General features: G+C 47.5%; 1 protein-coding gene across 2 annotated transcripts in view; it reads left to right on the forward strand.

The window, feature by feature from the left end:
- Ptprg (protein tyrosine phosphatase receptor type G) overlaps window positions 1-18,175 on the forward strand; it is a 677,472-nt gene that overhangs the window by 564,663 nt on the left and 94,634 nt on the right. For both annotated transcript variants that reach the window (XM_021204227.2, XM_021204228.2), the window contains exons 9-10: window positions 14,678-14,862; window positions 17,666-17,774. In XM_021204227.2, coding sequence (XP_021059886.1) covers window positions 14,678-14,862; window positions 17,666-17,774 — 294 coding nt within the window. The remainder of the gene's footprint in view (window positions 1-14,677; window positions 14,863-17,665; window positions 17,775-18,175) is intronic.

Raw genomic sequence — 18,175 nt, forward strand, 5'->3', positions numbered from 1 at the left:
CTGCTGTGGGGTTATAAGGAATGCAGCTGCTCTCACATCTGGGCGTAAGTCTCAGACACAGAGCCACCCATTCATGCCAGATCTGTCAGTGTGTAGGAGAGAGGGCCAGCTTCCTGTTTTTCACTAGCAGCACCCATTTACCTCATCATTAATAGTGTATGGACTGGGTACAGTGTCTTCCCATCCTTGCCAACACTTGTTATTATGCATCTTTTATATTTTGGCCACACTAATTTAGCTAACATATTTTCCCTTTGGACTTTGTTTTCAGTCCCTTGATGACTAAGGAGGCTTTCTTTTATTTGTATATGTACATGCCATGGCTTTCTAGGTGGCAAAATGCTCCCCCGTTTCTGCCTGAGCTGACTGGTATATTCAAGAGTATCGGAGATAGAAGCCACTGGCGGTTGCTTATAGTCATCACGCAGCCCAAGGAACTGACATGGTTGGCCTTAGGGATACTAGGAACGAGGTGATGCAAGAGAGAGGCAGTCCCCTTCACCATTCTTCTGCATAACCTAGATCCTACCAGAGTAGAGGAATGTGCCTCGAAGGTTCAAGGACAGAGCCTGTCTGATTGGCACTCTCTTGCAGCTCGTCATCAGAATCTCTGAGTCCTCATGAAAGAGGCAATGCTTCATTCATCTGCTGTAGCACTGTTACAGAAGAGAGAAGAAAGTAAGTTAATTTTATAAGTCAGGAGTCATCATTAAACGTTTTTGGCTGAGTGTCTGATAGTGAATACTCTTGACTCTGTAGGCCATAAGTTCCCTATTACAACTCTTCATGTCCACCAGGGGGCCATGAGAGGAGCTGTAGTCAATATGTAAATGAACGGACATAGAAAATATCTCCCAGCGACTCTTTATTTAACACAAAAAGTCTAGAACAGATTTGTCCTGGGAACCCAGTTTTGCTGCCTGCTTTGGGGGATATATCACAGTAAGATAGAGAAAGTATATGTTTTTTTAAAAAGTAAATATTGAATATGTCAAGACTAGGGATATAGTTAAGTGGTAGACCATGTGCAGGAAATGCACAAGACACAGGTATTTCCATCCCCAGTTGCCTCTCCACCAATGGTAGCCGTGATAACTATGAATTGTTTGGTTTTTACATTCTATTTAGGGATTAGGAACCTGGCTGTCAGCGACTTGCTTCGACTTTCCACTGGCCATATTTCCCATCAGAGGTGTAACGAGAGCCTCAGTTCAGTGCATGTAGCTCCTCATTATCCCTGGTTCCACAGCTGTGATCTTTAATGAGGGCAGTGCTGGTTGGGTGCCAAGGAAGGCATCCCATCTCTCCTGTCAGTCCTCCCTCAGGATGATTGGTTATACCAGCAGGGAGACAACAGAATGCAGCCCGTTACCACCCCAACATGGTCATGCAGGATACCGAAGAAGAGGGGAGGAATGGTCACCCCAGTCCTGCACTGTTGCTCAAGAAAGACATAACTGATGCCATGCAGAAAAAATACAAAGCCTTGATTCCAGAAAATGGAGACAATATTTAGGATCTGCGAATTGTTCGAAGGATGGCCAATTGGCTACCCTGCCCTTTATCGGTAAATAACTTGGATAGACTTTAGGATTTAATGGGCTGTCGTTTCAGTTACTCTTCAGCCCATTCCAGGACGCTGGAAGAGCATCCTGTGATTAAGTGCTGAACACACTCTATTGTGAAGAAATTTGGGATAGTGATTGAAGGAAAATAACTTTGCTTCCAGCAGCACAAAACATATGGTTTATTAATTTAACGAAACCTGTTCACCCCGCAGTGGAATCGAAGCCACTTGATCTGATAATTTGATTTGATGGCTTAATTAAAGCGACACTGTGTAATGTAGTAAAAATCAGAGGAAATAGAGAGGACACTGACTGACTGTGTACCCTTCAGTGTCACAGACTCACACCTCGGTTTGTAGAAAGTGTGCTGCTCTTCTGCTGAGCTGGGTTTTTTCAGCGCAAAGGATTGCTTCCTGTTTTGGTTAAAAGTTGTTTTAAAAGACATATCCATAAGTAACTAGCTGATTTTAAACCCAAATACATTGAGGCAGAACAGCACATTTTCTGCCAAAATGAGCAAACAAAGGAGAAAATCCATGATTGCTGTAGAGTTTGAGAGAAAATATTAATGTCGTTCTATTTTCAGTTCTATTTCCACACAACACACTAATGAGCTTTGCTTTATCTTAGTAAAGAGAATCTCTAGTCGTTATATTTTATTCCGTGGTAGGCGGCTGATCCTCCCAGAAACCCTTCTGGGAAGTTCTCTTGTTGCTTCCAGAAACTCTCAGGGCAGGTACACGAGAAAGCAGGGCGCATGTTCCATGCAGCTCCGCGGGGAGTGGGTAGCTCACTGTCTTCTGAAGACAATGGAGGTTTGTTAACCGGAGAGTGACTATGAGGAAAGCAAGGTATAGGCTCGATTAAAACTCAGAGCGTGCTAGGGTCCAATCTTCCCTAACTCCTCTCGTAGAATGTAAATGTATAAGTCTGTGTTGATTGGCTTTAATTGCTTGGCACAATGTTAGTGTTCTGTCAACATGTTGTATTGCCTGTTTCCTGTTGCTATCGCACAATACTCAAGACTGGGTAGTTTGTTTAAAAACAGCAGTAAGGCTTGTGTAACCTTACCCAGACTCTGGTAAGGGACTCAAGAAGTTCCAGTTCAAGAACTTCAGAAAGAGAGTATGCTGAGAGAAGAGAAGGCAAAAAGCTGGCCTGCCCTCTAACAGCCTACTTTCCCAAAAGTTCATTCATTATCCTGGGGAGCTACATTGGTTCCTTATGGAGGGTGGAGCCTCCCTCTCTTAAATCCTCACCAGCGTGTGTATTTAATTGAGGACCCTGCTTCAACACGAGTTTGGTTGGAGACGAGGCATATTCAAACCACAGCTGACATTGCCTGCTTTGCCCACTGTTCTGCAACCAGTAGATTTATCTTCATGTGAATGAATGCTCAGCTGCCTTTGAAAAGGTTACCGAGGAGAGTGGCTGTCCCCAGGAAGAGGGGTGGTGCCAGATGCTGAGATGGCTCTCCACATTCACATATGTTTTATTTAATTTTCAGAATGCCTTCAGCCAGATCTTATCACATATTTGCTGGGTATCACTAGGCACTAGAAGGAAAGACAAGGGGCTGGAGAGATGACTTAATGGCTAAGAGCACTGACTGTTTTTCTGAAGGCCCCGAGTTCAAATCCCAGCAACCACATGATGGTTCACAACTATCTGAAATGGGATCTGATGCCCTCTTCTAGAGTATCTGAAGCAGCTACAGTGTACTTACATATAATAAATAAATAAATCTTAAAAAAAAAAAAAGGAGAGGCAAGCATCTATGATCATGCAGGAGGATTCCTTGAGTTCATTAGCTGGCTGGTCTCACTCCAGGTTCAGCAAGAGATCTCATTTCAAAATCCTAGGTGATGGAAGAAGACATCTGTCTGTTGACCTTTGATCTCCATGTGCATACATAACCAACCCCCAATCCCCACCCCATGCTGCCACTGTGCACATGCGCGCGCACACACACACACACACACACACACACACACACACACACACCATCTAATTGCCTACCTAATTACATATAGACAGATACGCAGAATTTTACATTGTGAATGGAAGAAATAAACAAGACGTGAATAGGCCTTCTCACCCAGGTATTATCGGTTTTACAGGAAATCTGTCATGTACCAAGAGTAGGGAGGTCTTCCTTGAGCAGGGCAGTCCAGCGTTTTTCCATGCTTGGTGTTATTTGTTCTGCCAAGTTATCTTGGGTGTTCCATGTATAGACTACCAAGTCGTGATTATGGGATTAGCCACTGGGGGCGCAGGAAGGTAATCCTGAAGAGATCTAGAGGAAAAGGTTATTTGCAAAGGCCCTTAGGTATAGGAAGCATCATGGATCAGTGGACAAAGGGAAACAAGATTAGATAGGGCAGGGAAGGTGGACCTATGCTGAGTCAGGAAGGTTGATAGGATATTGTGATAACATTTTTACAGCCCTGGTCCAGTGACATGGACAGATGTGTGAGCCTCTCACATTGCCTGCATTGTTTAAAAAAAAAAAAAAAATGTAGTAGAATCTGCAAGACCAGCAGGAGGCTGCTAGGAATTTTTGAGGTCAGTTAAAGTGATCAGGCATTAGAAGTGTCCAGTTATGGATGGCAGTCCCGTACTGGATGGATGAGAGAGAGAGAGAGAGAGAGAGAGAGAGAGAGAGGCAAAAGGGTATTATAAATCAGCCTGTACAATATAATTAAAATAGCTCCCCAGCAGTTGTCCCACACTCAACAGGCTGGCCCAGTTTCTTAGTTTATGCAGTTGCTTTGTGCATTCACCAGTTCCAATCTGGTGCCAGAGCTCTGAAGCAGAGATCCTCACCCTGTGGTTTACAGCCCCCTCCAAGGTTGCATATCAGATCTTTGCATCATGATTCATAACTCCTAAATAGAGGGGTGTGTGCATTAGTGGAACTTCACACACTAGCGTCGTAGCAGGATCACAGCCATTCTGTGTTCGTTGGGCCTATGGGACAGCCTGAGGCAGTGGTAGACACTAGGCTTGGGAGTCCGGCATCCTTGCAAGACTCAGGCTTATGGTCTATGAATGTATCCTTGTGTACAGTCATCATTCCCCTTGTCTGCCTATGACCTTTTAAATGTGACAATCTGCGGAACAGATAATATGAACTCAGCGATATGGAGGGTGCCGTGCAGATACTGGTACTTCTGGTGTAGAGGTGAGCCATGAGTTCTGTGTCTATCTGGGTGAGCATGTTATCTGTGACATGGTCCCTGAAGCCCACAGTAAGGGGTTATGCGTCCTGGAAGAAGTGTGAAGCTGAGCTGTTTGCAACGGTTAAACCCCTTCTGGGAAAGCTACTGTTACTGTGTGTGACGGTTAGAGTCAACTTGACAGAATATAAATTCAGCTAGGAGATGGGCCTGTGGCCATGCGTGTAGAGAATTATCTTTGTTACATCAGCTGACGTGGGAAGAGCCATCTTAATTGTGGACAGGACCGTTCTCTGGGTTTGAGGCTTAGGCTGAATAAGAAGGGGAAAGCGAGCTAAGTATATGTGTCCACTGCCCTGTTTCCTGACTGTGGCTGCAGTGTGACTTTCTGCAGGCCCCTGGTGCCTTGACTTCCCAGCCATGATGGATGGTACCTTAAACTGTGAGCTAAAATAAGCTCTGCCTCCCTTAAATTATCTTTATCCGAGTATCTCATCAAGGCAACAGGAAGAGAAATGTTGAGACTGTGATCCATGAGCCCTGCCTCCTCCCGTGACCTGTCTTGCATGTCACTTCCTTTGACGTCAACTCACTAATGTGCTCCAGCCCCGGTAGCCTGCACCTTCTGGCTCAGGACACTTGACCCCTCTCTGCACCAAAGTGATGCTTCTCAACGTTCATAGCTCTGACTAAAGGGTCCTTCCCAGAGAAGTCTCTTGGCTGCTCCGGTCTGGCTGCTTGCGAGTGGTAAGGCCACTCTTGACATTTGTTTTAGACTGTCTCTCTCTTTTACTACCTACAAGTACCACAATGTGATGAGATTCTGTATCTCTTGGGCAGGTGGCACTCTCACCATCAGTACTCTTCAGTGAGTATGAGGGTGGGTGGGTGGGTGGATGGGTGAATGGATGGATGGATGATGGATGGATGGAGTATGACACATGGCCAGGAAAAAGAGAGCCTTGCTATAGAGTCGGCCCAGTCAGAGCATTTGCCATTTATCCAGGCTAGGTTCTCGCACAGCAAGAACATAACTAGGCATTTGTAGGATAGGGATACGTAGCTCACAATACCTGTAGCCAGAGGGCTTCTTCTACTGCAGACAAAATTCTCCCAAATGTAAGTGTTCATTTCAAAACAGCCATGATGAGAGGGCTTGCTTCACTGTCTAGGAGATCAACCAAACAGCACAGAAAGTGCTTAGGCTGGCAGGTGCTGGCTGGGGTCAAGATGTTCCTGGGTACCACTGCCGCCCAGGCTTGGGAGCTATTGAGCCAATTCCCGGAGCAGGTGCCAGGGGCTGTCAGTCGTTTTCACACGTTATAGATGTTACCTAATTACTTAATCCTCTCTGTCTCCGGGCAGGTAGGCAGAATTTGAGCTTCAAGGCCAACTTAGCTTTCCTCCTACAGCTTCTCCTTTCTTTTGCTCACTGGATAAATCTGTCCTGACATTAGACTTGTTCATGTGGGCACAGTGGTGCTTGTGAACAACCATGTGGAAATTAATGTAGGCTAACAGTGTCCTTCCTCCCAGCACAATAGCCTTCCTCTTTCTTGCTAAACAGCAGTCACTGCTCATGGCGCATGGAGTGCTGAGATTACGGGCATCTCTCCGCAGAGGGATATAGCCCAGAGTCAGTGGATCCCCCCATTCTTCCCATCAATTACTCCTCGAGCCTCCTTGTGGGTGCTGTTCTTTTAACTACCGTCCAAGGATATGGGCATGACCCTCATTTTCTCATGACCTGAGCAGCAGCCACTTCCCCTGCCGCTTATAAATAGAAAGAGCCACAAATACAGCTTGCGGAACCTTGGGAGACCGACTCTACATTCATCCTTAGCTTTTTACCTCTCAGCACCAGGGGCATTATGGTTTTGCCACTGGTCTTGGACGGACATCCTGTGCGTGCGTGCCTGCGTGCGTGCATACGTGCATGCCTGCGTGCATGGGTGTGTGAGTGTTTTAATTCCAGTGCATTGTCTTGGATTGAGATTCATGTCTTGACTCTCACGTGTCAGATCTCTCCTTGTGTGGAGCAGATGCTGCCTAGCTGAGGGCAGTCGGCTGTTATCAAGTGCCCAGAGCAGTGTTTCTTGGCTGGCACCAGAAGAAGCGTCTCCGAAGAGGAGCCTTCTCAAAGAGGAATAGGCTGCCCACATAAAGCTGTTGTCAGCCACAAAGCTTGAGCTCTCTGGAGTGTCTGGACCCAGTTGTTAGAATCAGCCTATCAGCAGAGCTGGCTCCTTCTCCTGCATGGATAAGACTGGTATTTAATAGGTACGGGCACAGGGTTTTCTAGAGCCCACTGCCCAGCCCTCACCTTGTCTACACTTCCTAACCCTAACTTATTTCAATGAGCGCCTAGCTAACCTGTCTGTGGGGGACACGTGTAACTATTTTTTTTTTAATCATGTCTGTTGATACAGTTTAAAAAGACATCTTATAGACTGTTAATACTGTTGTACAGAGCTCATCCTTTGGTTGCCAAAGGTGTCTTTGGACCTCTCTTTTATGTGACACTGCTGTTTTCCTTTCATAGCTGTAAAGTCACCCTAGCAGTCAGAAATATGACTTTGCACCTCAGGAAACCCCACCACAGAGCAGGGGTGCTGGGCCTCTGACACAGATCTCCTATCATCAGTCCGTGTGTAGACCTAGGCATGTGAGATGAAAGCCCCACACGGAAGGGCTCCTCAGGTAAGGTGGAGCCAGTCCACTTGGTTCTTTTGACTTGGTATCACTATGCATTCAAGGTAAGGCAAAACAGTATCCCAGAGAATGTGGAAGAAATCTGGTCTTCCACTCAGGACTCGAGGCTTAGCTGTTTTCATTAAGTGTGGCCTGGAAGATGGACCCTTCTGAACTCTGCCACCTCCCTTAGTGTCAAGCCAAACAATGCTCCTTCCTGTACAGGATGTGGACACCTCCCAGGCCATTAGCCCTCAGACGAGAGACATCATGAATAAAACAGACTCCAGAGTGCTCTGAGGGGTTGGGGAAGTCCAGAATGCACATGTGGAGCTCTGACATGGAATTTGTGTTCTGCCTCCTCAGGCTGCTGAGCACGGTGCACACTACAGAAATACCACCAGTACTGCTTCAGAGCTTCTAAGCTCATTGCAACTAGCTCTAACTCTTGTTTGCTGAAAAGCACTGCAGTTCAGAGCTACTGATGGCGGTGGAGCAGAGAGCCCTGCATTTAGCCGGAAAGTCGCAAGGCGGTCCAGAAGGGAAGGCCTGAAGTAGTCCGTGCTCAGCAGAACTTAGGACCACTGTAGCCAGAGTCCCCGTAGCTACCCCAGGAGCCAGCTACTTGGCAGAACCTGACTTCTGGAGTTAGACCTCCTTGAGAAGAGTCTTGCTCCAGTCTTCAGCAGCTTTAGGTTCTAGTCTGGCAACGTGCTTTTCCGTGTTTTCTGTCCACACCCTCATGGCAGGGCTATGACAGCCTAACCCAGCCCACCTGTCACCTTCCCCATTCATCATTAAACACCTGCTTATCATTGAGGATTCAGCGCAGCCTCTCTCTGCTCAGCAGGTCTCCCCAACTATCTTCTCTACAAATCCAGATGCAGGTTCCTTTTCAAACTTTTCTTGATGCTACTATAATATAATGTCAATGTCATTAAAAGCACATCACGATGTTCCTTAGTGCTGTGAGTGTATAAATCTTGGGTTGACATTAATTCTAACCCCCAGTTTATCCATCTGGGAAATATCCACCCATAGGCCTCAGATTTATTAGTAATTTTAGATGTGATACAATAAAATATAAATGATTATTAAAAAGCCAGTTACCTGTAGATAATATAACAATATTTTTAAATTGTGTTTATACTGTATACACACATATACACATTCACTATTTTTTTTTATCAACTCTTCTGTTGATGTGGTAAAACACCTTGATCAAGGTAACTTATAGAAGAGAGAGTTTATTTGAGCTTACATTTCCATAGTGTTAGAGGCCATAACAGCAGGGTGAGGTAGTAGGCTATGATGGCTGTCGTAGGATGCTGAGAGCTCACATCCTGAACCACAAAAACAAAGCAGATGACATTGGGAGCATGGGAGGCCTTAAGCTCTCAACGCCCACCCCAGTGATAGACTTCCTCCAGCAAGGCCACAGCTCAATCTACCCAAACTGCACTATCAATTAAGGGCCACATATTCAAGTAGCATGAATTGGGGTAGATAGGGCAGGGCATTCTGATTCAAACCACTACACTTCTTTGCTTTCTAGTGAGGCCACTTGGTAACCCTCATGCCATGGTCTTTGGAAAATGGGAATGCAGATCATGCCAGGGTCACTTTAAATTGTCCTCTAGTTCCTGTACCTTCTTCAAAGTAGTGTGCCCTTCATGAGCTCTTAGACATGGAAGAAAGGGAGGTGACATTCTGAGGCACCAAGATTTCTAGAGTTTTGGGGTTTTTGTCCTGTCTGGTCTGCTGTGGTTACTCTGTTACGGTAAGAGACCTCTCTCCTCACACCAGGTCTCTGGAAAGTTCTCTGCATTAAGGGCTCTCGAGCTGAGCTGGGGTGATGTGCCACCCTGTGTGTGCAAGGCACCACCCCCTCTCCACCCTGGCCTGGCTTCTGTTGCTATGGATAGGATGTGACATAGTTAAGCCTGTGCCTAAGTGCTGTGTTTGTGCAGTCTGTGTTTCACATTGACCCACAGCTGGCCCATTGCCCCGAGTGGAGGGCCTGAAGTAGCTGCTCTGACAGCATAAGACACTTGGGGGGTTCACGTTGGCTTTCATCAGAGCATATCCCAGTACCTCACCTAAGTCCCAAAATGAGAAGGGTCAGGGGAGACTTAGATTGGCTTTTGGAACCTCTGAGAAAATATCCTTGACATTGATGTAAAATCAGAGGACCTCGGGTGCTCAGTTAGAAGGCTCTTCATTATTTAACGGAAGCTGGGCTCATAATTAAAGGTGGTTGAGAGGAAAAGCAGAGATTCTCAATGCTGCCAGGGAGTGTCCACCCTGCATGTCTGTGAGAAGCAATCAGGCCCTGGGAAGGGAAGGACTGATGTCAGAGCCACCTCACAGGGGCTGTTTGTCTAGCAAGCAGGGTGTGGCACCTCCTGCATGGTTAAAAGGCTTTGGTTCATACAAAAGGAAGTGTCAAAATGCCCCAGATGTCAGGGTTGGGGTGGCCATCACTAGGGAAGGAAGGATGTAAAAATTAGGCAGCTGCCACTGCACTCCTGGCCTTGCGGGGGGGTGGGGGGGTGTCAGGCTTTGGATGAGGGGACTGTAAGAGCAATGGGGTGTGGTGGGAACTGTGGTAAGGACGAACATAACCCTAGTCTAAGGCAGATCCTTGCTCTGCTGTTCTAGCTGACCTGATTTAAACATCCAGACTTATGAATAAAAGCTATTGAGCCTGAATGTCCAGTGGGCCCAAGGCCCACAACCTGTTCTTTACATGCAATGTGCCTGTTACAGTCACCCCAATCCGGTGAGGAAGCCATTACATGCAGCAAGCATCCCATCATACAGATGAGAAGGCATGAGGCCACAAGGGCCCAAGTCCCACACTTGGATACGCCAGCTTTCTGAAACCCTTCTGTAGAACCGTGCGCTCCTTCTGGTTTTTCTTACTGGGCTGGAAAGGAGGGAGGGTCTTCTCTGGTGCTATGGTTTCCTGGCTGCACACACCAGTAGAGCCCCAGGCACCGGCTCAAGCTGGCCTCTCACACTCTCTCCAGCCTGGAGTAGCAGTTGCGGCTTCTGGAGACCGGATGTGTTTCTTGTGTCACACACATCCCCTTGCTGAGATGGATGACATAGAGAACATAGGCAAGGTTTCTACATAAATGGAAGTTCCTGAATGTGTCAGCCAGAGTGAGCTGGGTGGCCCTGACTGTGTGGATGGCGTCTTTCTCAATGGAGTGAAGGAGCAAAATCGTTTCTAAGGATGATATCTATGACTGTGGTGTAGTCCCTTCCTGAAGGTCCTCACAGCCCAGGCAGAGGGGCAGGGAGACAAGGAGGTTCAGAGGAACAGAGGACCTCCATGCTATTGAAGGCAGATCACCAACTGGGGGAGAGCTGGCAGATACAGGTGACTGAGGAAACAGGAGGAGTCACATCCCACAGGCACCAGGAAATGGCCAAGGATCTTACACCGGTGTCATCAGCTTGCTTGCTGTTCAAATACACATGCATGTCAGCCTCCACTGTGTACAGAACACAGCCAAAGAATTCCCACCTGCACCCGACTCGGGCGGGGGAGGGGCACTGTTCCAGATAGTCAGTGAAGCAGCAAGTGATTAGGGGTGAGCGCTGGGAAGGGTCTCAGCTCCTTGGGGAAGCTGCCTGTGAGCCGTGCTCAGGAGCTGGATTCTATGCCGAGAATATAAACACACATGTTCCTTTTCATCATGAAAACCTTACCCACCACCAAGTTTTGTATTATATGAACTGGGATGCTCATACCTTTAAACAATACAAAAAAGATCCAAGTTCAAGACCCACAGGAATCATATAGAACTGAAATTTAGCATCAGTGTGTAAGTTCTGGGCACACTCACTCTCACAAGCTCACTGCCTCTGCAGCTCTGTGCCTTGAAGGCAAAAGAGACCACATGACTCTCCAAGTCAAAAATGTTTCTTATGTGCACTTTTTATTTATATGAATGCCCAACTCTTTTCTGGGTCCTTCTGGTACAGTATTCTGCCCACTGTCCGGGAAGATGAGAGACAAGCTTGGGACTAGAACCAAAAGAGACCGCTTTCCTGTTGTCCTTCTCCACTAGGGCGCATGTGAGGAGGGCTTCTTGCTACCTCCGATCTGGTCTGAGGAATCTGAGGCAAGTATGTGTCTCAGTTACAGTCTCCTTCCCAGCAGGTGGTCCTGTCCCCAGAGACCTTAACTCTGCACTTGCCACTCTAAGTGATGGCGCTATTTATTATAGGCATGGCCTCCCGACTCCATCATTAACTTACCTGCAGACCTTATGCCTCTGTTCTTGTTGGTTTGTTGGGGGTTTGGATTTATTTGTTTTTGAGACAGGGTCTCACCATGTCACTTAGATTTAAGAACCCCCTGCCTTGGCCTGAGAGCATCTATGATTTTTTGGCATGAACCACCACATCCAGCCTGTTTTTATTTTATTTTTTTTCTATATCAAATTGTATGTAATCCTATTTCACATATATAGGAAGAGGTAGATCATATAACAGATATTGGATCCTGAGGTGTTGGCAGCCGTCGTCTATGATCACAGTGACATTTCGGGTGAATCTTTCTAACTTTCTTCTTGCTTTTTTGTACTATATGAATCATCTTACTCTGTATAGAAGAGCCCAGCCATTTTCATTTCAAAACATAAATAAGGATGGTGCATCTGCATGTGGGTGCTAAGATTATTTATGTGGTTGTGATGTAACTGCTGGAGAAATGTGTCCCTCAGGGCCACCTCTGATTGCGGCAGGAGAAGGAATGGCTTCAAGAAACACAAGGAAAGAAAGAACGTGGTGGGAGGTGAGAGCTGTGGACGTTAGGTCATCATCGTAGAGTGTAGAACACTGCCGATATATAAAGCTGCTCCACTGCCAGTGTTAAAAAGGCTGCATCTGTGGCTCTCTGTTCACTTTTCCATCCCTCCCTTTGTGCTGTCTGGAGACTAGCAAATTGGACTATTTAAAAAACAGTAACTTGTCGCCCCCTAGTGGTTTTCTTCCATTATGTCACGTTTGGCCATTCCAGCGTTCTTCTTATAGTCTTTGAAGGCCGATGTGTGGCAGCTTGATGCCCACCCCTAGCATCGGGGTGCTCTGAAGGGCAAGGAGCATGCCTCACCGGTCCCCACATCTTCCTACTGAAGCCACAGAAAGCACATTTCTCCAACAGATGCAAAGGAGCCTCTTGCCAGGCAGGGCCACTCTCCCTCACAGCTGCAGCCTGAGTGCTCCTCTGCAGGAGTGTGGCCAGAGACTCTTAGAGACTGCCTTAGGTTTGGGAGTCTGGGTCTGGAAAAGAGGTGTGTGTCTCTTGGGGGCTTCTGGAAGGTTCTGTGCTGTCCCCAAGAATGGCTGCGGTGTGGGCTCACCTCTCACTTAGCTCCTTACCTGACAGAGCCAGCAGCTGTTCTATTACTGCCCCACTCTTAAGTCCCTCCCCCTGCCCGACATCTCAGTTTTGCATTGTTTGTTCTAGAACTTGCCATCTTCCTAGTCCGAGTCCTTGGCTTAGGGTGCAGACAGTGCTGTGGACACCTGGACAAGCCTCCGCCTCCTCCTCCACCTTGGGGGCATAGGAGTCTTTGTCAGAACAAGCCCATCCAAACACTCCGGGCGTACTTTTGTATTGGTTTCCAGAGGCTGCAGGAAGAAAGGCCAGAGTTTTAACCTGGCCTCCAGGCTTCCCAGTCCTGGCTTGCCCATCTTCCTGCTTTGGTCCTATCATGGTCCTGTACAGACCCTGGAATATTGCTCCTGTGGCCCTTCTTCTGCCTCCACTTCTTCCCCAACCTCTACCCATGTAGACTTGGCTCAGCTCTCAATTGAAAGGGCCTTCCACAAGGGAGTCAGCCCCCAGCAGAGTCGGGGTCTTCTCTGAAGTGCTTCTGCAGGACGTGAAGTTCTCCTTCCTGACATCTGTCCAGTCCTTGTGCTCAGCATCAGCTTTGCACGGGTGCTTCCTTCCAAACTCTGCATTTCTCCTTGGAGACGGAGGGGGGTGGGCTCTGTGGAGACATTTGTTTGTGCCTAGAGACAGGTTTGGCTGTCTTAGGAAGATGGGAGAGTGGTACACTTGATCATCCACCCGTACAGAGCAAACATTTGCCATACCCACCACCCTACAGGCTGATCCGGAGCCTTCAGTACCATGGGGAGTTGGCCCTGGGCAGCTGTGGCTCTGCTGTGTCTCCTAAAGCTCCTGAGATGCAGGGATGGACAGACAGATTAGCCTGACCGACCCTCACTCCCCATTCAGGAGCCACCCAGGGTACCACCAGTTCAGAGGAAGCCATCCTTTCTATGGGTGCCTTTGCTTTACAATTATTGGAAGACACATTGCATTTATGCTCTGATCTGCCTGCAATGAAATTCTATCTGGAAACTTAGCTAATTGTCTGGCCCTGCAGTCAAATGTTCCAGCTTCTTCAAAGTGTCTGTCCTGAGGAAAAGTCAGAGGAGAAAGCTTCGTCAGTACAGGGTCAGGCGAGAAGGGTAGCAGCTATAAGTTGTCTTGAAAACAAGGGGGCAAATTTGAGTCAGTGTGTGTTTTCTTAGGTAGGGTAAAGGTAGCGAGGCTCAGATGAGGGAAGGTTCTTGTTCTGAAAAGCTGCAGGTATGAGTATTTAGGGCTGAAGTAACAGAGTGTCTACTTAGCTAACATGTAGGGAGCAGGGCAGGGCTAGGCATGGTGGCACATGACTGCAACCCTGAGACTTAGGGCCTTAAGGCAGTAGTGGTACCATAACCTTAGGGCAAGCCTGGACTCTATAGCAAGACTATGTCTCAGAAAATAAAGAGAGAGCTGGGAAGATGGCTCAGTAAGCAATCACAAGGATCTGTGTTTGATCTTCAGGATAGATAGATAGATAGATAGATAGATAGATAGATAGATAGATAGCCAGATGTAAAATGAAACCCCAGAGAGAGCATGTGACCTCAGTGACCTGTCCCTGGGAAGTTCCAGGCCAGTGGCTCACTCCTGAGAAATGACACTGGACATTACCATCCTCCTCCACACTGTGGCACTTGTGGGTGCATACTTGTGCACATGTGCACACTAAATGGATGCATAAATAGATGAAGAAGAGGGATAACTGGTGTGGAACACTGCTAATGGGCCTTGGATGGCCAGGGTTGGGTGCTTACCATAGAACCATTTCCTGAGGTCAGAGGGCACACACATGAGTGGCAGGTAGCGCTGATGCCCTTTAACCTTACCCGTGTCTTCAGTTTGCAGCTCTCCACCCATCCACATGAAGGTGCAGCCTCTGAACCAGACAGCTCTGCAGGTGTCCTGGAGCCAACCGGAAACCATCTACCACCCACCCATCATGAATTACATGATCTCCTATAGCTGGACCAAGAATGAGGACGAGAAGGAGAAGACGTTTACAAAAGACAGCGACAAGGACTTGGTAAGGCCCCCTTGGACTGAGACTAGGTGCATAATCCTTGTACAGTACCTAGGGAGTGTGTCTCCTCCTATAAGGAGGTAGGGGGTTGTGAGAAAAAGATCCATAGAAGCAGGCAGGCCAGCTAGCCAGGACAACAAGATTGTGTCTCAAGCAAGATGGAAGCAAAGACCACACTTGATATGGCCCTCTTATTTCCACGCAGGTGGTGTAGCATATGGACACTCATGCTCACACACTCTTACACACCCACCCCCCCCCCACACACGCACACGCATACATACAGATTGTTCTTTTTCAATGCATTGCAAACAAGCCCCTTTCTTTTGACCAGGTTGTTCTAGTATTATATGTTCTGTAAGATCACTGAAGGTCACACAGTCAGGGAACACCGTGTGAGTGTTATCTCTTACACTTACGGCACCTCTGCTCTGTCCTGCCACAACTATGCCTGTTGCTGTCCACAGTCCCCACCACCCCTTTTTGTCTCACGTGTCAGCACACATTGCCTGCTAGACTCCAGGGGCCGGGGCTAGAGTCCTGAGCTGTTGTAGATGCCATGACATATCTGCCCTCAGTCTCTACCTTTTGACGATCACACAGACCCCAGGCCAACATTTCTGTTTAAAATGTATGTATCTAGCATCAGACCCCCAACCCATCCCTTTGAGTGTCCCCATGTAGAAACACTCTTCTTCCCTTATCATCGTAAACCTCCCACGAGCACTAGGCTTTAAGACTTTACATAGAAACTCCAAGTGACATATTTGGGTTTGAAAGCCTCGATGCCTTATTGTTAACCAAAGGAGGCCCCGGAATAATGAAGCCTGTAATTGTATACGCACAGGAAAAATGTTTTTCAGCTCTGGGTGTGCCTCTTAATGACTTGCCACTTTTCCCCCTCCCAATAGAAAGTCCTCGGGGCCCATTCAATCAGTTATAGAATAATACTTTTCATATTCCTTTAGATGAAGATTCTTTTACTTCATTTCCATTTATATTTTCAATTCCCCCACTAGACATTGTTATCTGGGTCACATTAGGGAGCAGAGGCCTCCATGAAACGAGAGAAGGCATTGAAAGGCACCCACGGTTGCAGTGCGTTTGAACCTTTCTCTTTTCTCAGTGGAAGTCCATCAGGGAGCTCTCCCTGAGTCGCGCTCACATTAATCAGCAGAAACCATCTAGGCGCTTCCTCTGCTTCTTGTTCTAAGTGGAAAATAATTAAATATGCAGAGATAAAGAGACACCGGCATGGAGTGAATTCTCCTAAGTTCCCACGGAGATGGAGTGAAGATTTTTCTCTGAAAAGAAGATGGGGCAGAGGTTTACCGAACAGGGAGTGAATTGGATTCTGAGAAGGAGACAGGCAGAAGGGCCTGCTTTGACAGCACATCCCATTTCCTAAGAATTTCTAGAGGCTTTTCTTTCCTGTTGAGGCATACAAAATTCATGTATTATTTCTGCCACATGTCAGGAGCACTGACTCAGGACGGCGCCCATCTCTACCTTTTGGTGACCACAAGGCATTTTCCAGCCTGTGTCTTTCAGTCCACACTGTCATCACAGCCCCGTGGGTGGTATTCACTGTTTTTCTCTAAGAGAAATTCATGAAGCCTGTAGCTCAGTGACATGACCTTAACTCCCTGTTCCCATGAGGACGCTGTTCCCAGTTGTAGCAACCAGTGTTGCCATGCTCACACGCTAATACCAGTGTAAGGAGGGGATTATGGAGGCTGTACAAGGAAAACCCTCTCGATGGTTGAGTTCAGATTGGCACAGGGTACACATGTGTGCGAGGACACCAGGAATCCCTTAGAAAGAACCCCTGGGGACCAGTGGAAGCATCCGCCGCTTGCTTCTCCAGAGGCAGTAGTGCCTGCTCTGTAGCTACGTCCTGTTTCCTCGGTGTTAGAGTCTGTAAAGCATCCGGAACTGTGGCCTGGACGTGGGCGGTGGGGTCTGATGACAGTTAGCAAGCATTAATCTGGAAAGGGCCAGGCAGTGGGTCTTTTGGGCTTTGAGGCCATATGGCCCGTCATAACTTCTTAACCTTGTCAGTAATTGAGGGAAAGTATACAGAGTGCACGCGCGCACACACACACACACACACACACACACACACACACGTGCCACCACCACCACCGTTTATGCCTATGTGCCAGTAAAGCTTGATTTCTACTAGCTGATAGCCTTCCTGATCTATCGTGCAGGCTCTAGCTTGCTGACCCTCGCTGCTGCTAGCTTCAGTGTTCCTGCGAGCAGAGTGGCCTGTGTTACACAGCCTTGTTAGGTGGCTATTCCTGTCCACACAGCACATCTGAAAGTAGCAGAAGATGGAGACATGAGCAACTGTTGCAGACTCCCACAGTTAGAAAGTCGTATGGCAAAGTTATGTCTTAGAACTCTATTGATTTTTATTCTTTGTAAGGAGGCCTTAAGACAACAACAAGAAGAAAACCGTAAAGGCAGAGAATTTCTTCTTGTTGATTTTTCAAAGTGGACATGGCCCTGGTGATCTTTTATCTAATAACTGGGAAGGCTGTTGTGGATAATAATTACAGTTTCTAAGGGCACAGTGATTATGCCAGACATCTAGGCTTTAGAAACAGGAAGGCTGAAGGCATGTTCCGAGCTGTGGACTAGTGCTGGTTTATTTTCAGTGTCGCAAACAGGTTCTAAGGACTCCCTCTCTCCAGAGAAAGCCTGCAGTTGCAACTCCCAGAATGCCCAGGTTTGTTCTCAGTTACACCACATCTGTGAGCTTTCAAAACCAGCTCACTGCCTCTCTTTCCTCCCCCCACAGAAAGCCACCATCAGCCATGTCTCACCTGATAGCCTTTACCTATTCCGCGTACAGGCCGTGTGTAGGAATGACATGCGGAGTGACTTCAGCCAGACCATGCTCTTTCAAGGTGAGTGTGCTCATCCTCTGCTCCTGATGCGCCGAGGGCTGCCTGTCCCTTAGAGGCTTGGCCAGAAGTAAAAGAGCTTGGTCCACACAGGGTATAAGCCATACTCAGTGAGCTCTGGTCATGGAGATCCCAGAAGAGGAGAGGGAGTGAGGATATTTTTGCAGTGTCTTAATGATATTTTCCAGCTGTGCCTCCTGTTTAAGAATATGTCATATAGTGGAATCTCCCCCAAGTCCTGCTATAGCCTCCTTCTTAGATATCTAGCATGACTGATCTTCATTGCCTTTTAAGAACTAGAACCTAGCCGGGCGGTGGTGGCGCATGCCTTTAATCCCAGCACTTGGGAGGCAGAGGCAGGTGGATTTCTGAGTTCGAGGCCAGCCTGGTCTACAGAGTGAGTT

The sequence above is a fragment of the Mus pahari genome, chromosome 8 (assembly GCF_900095145.1).
Source record: "Mus pahari chromosome 8, PAHARI_EIJ_v1.1, whole genome shotgun sequence".
NCBI lineage: Eukaryota > Metazoa > Chordata > Mammalia > Rodentia > Muridae > Mus > Mus pahari.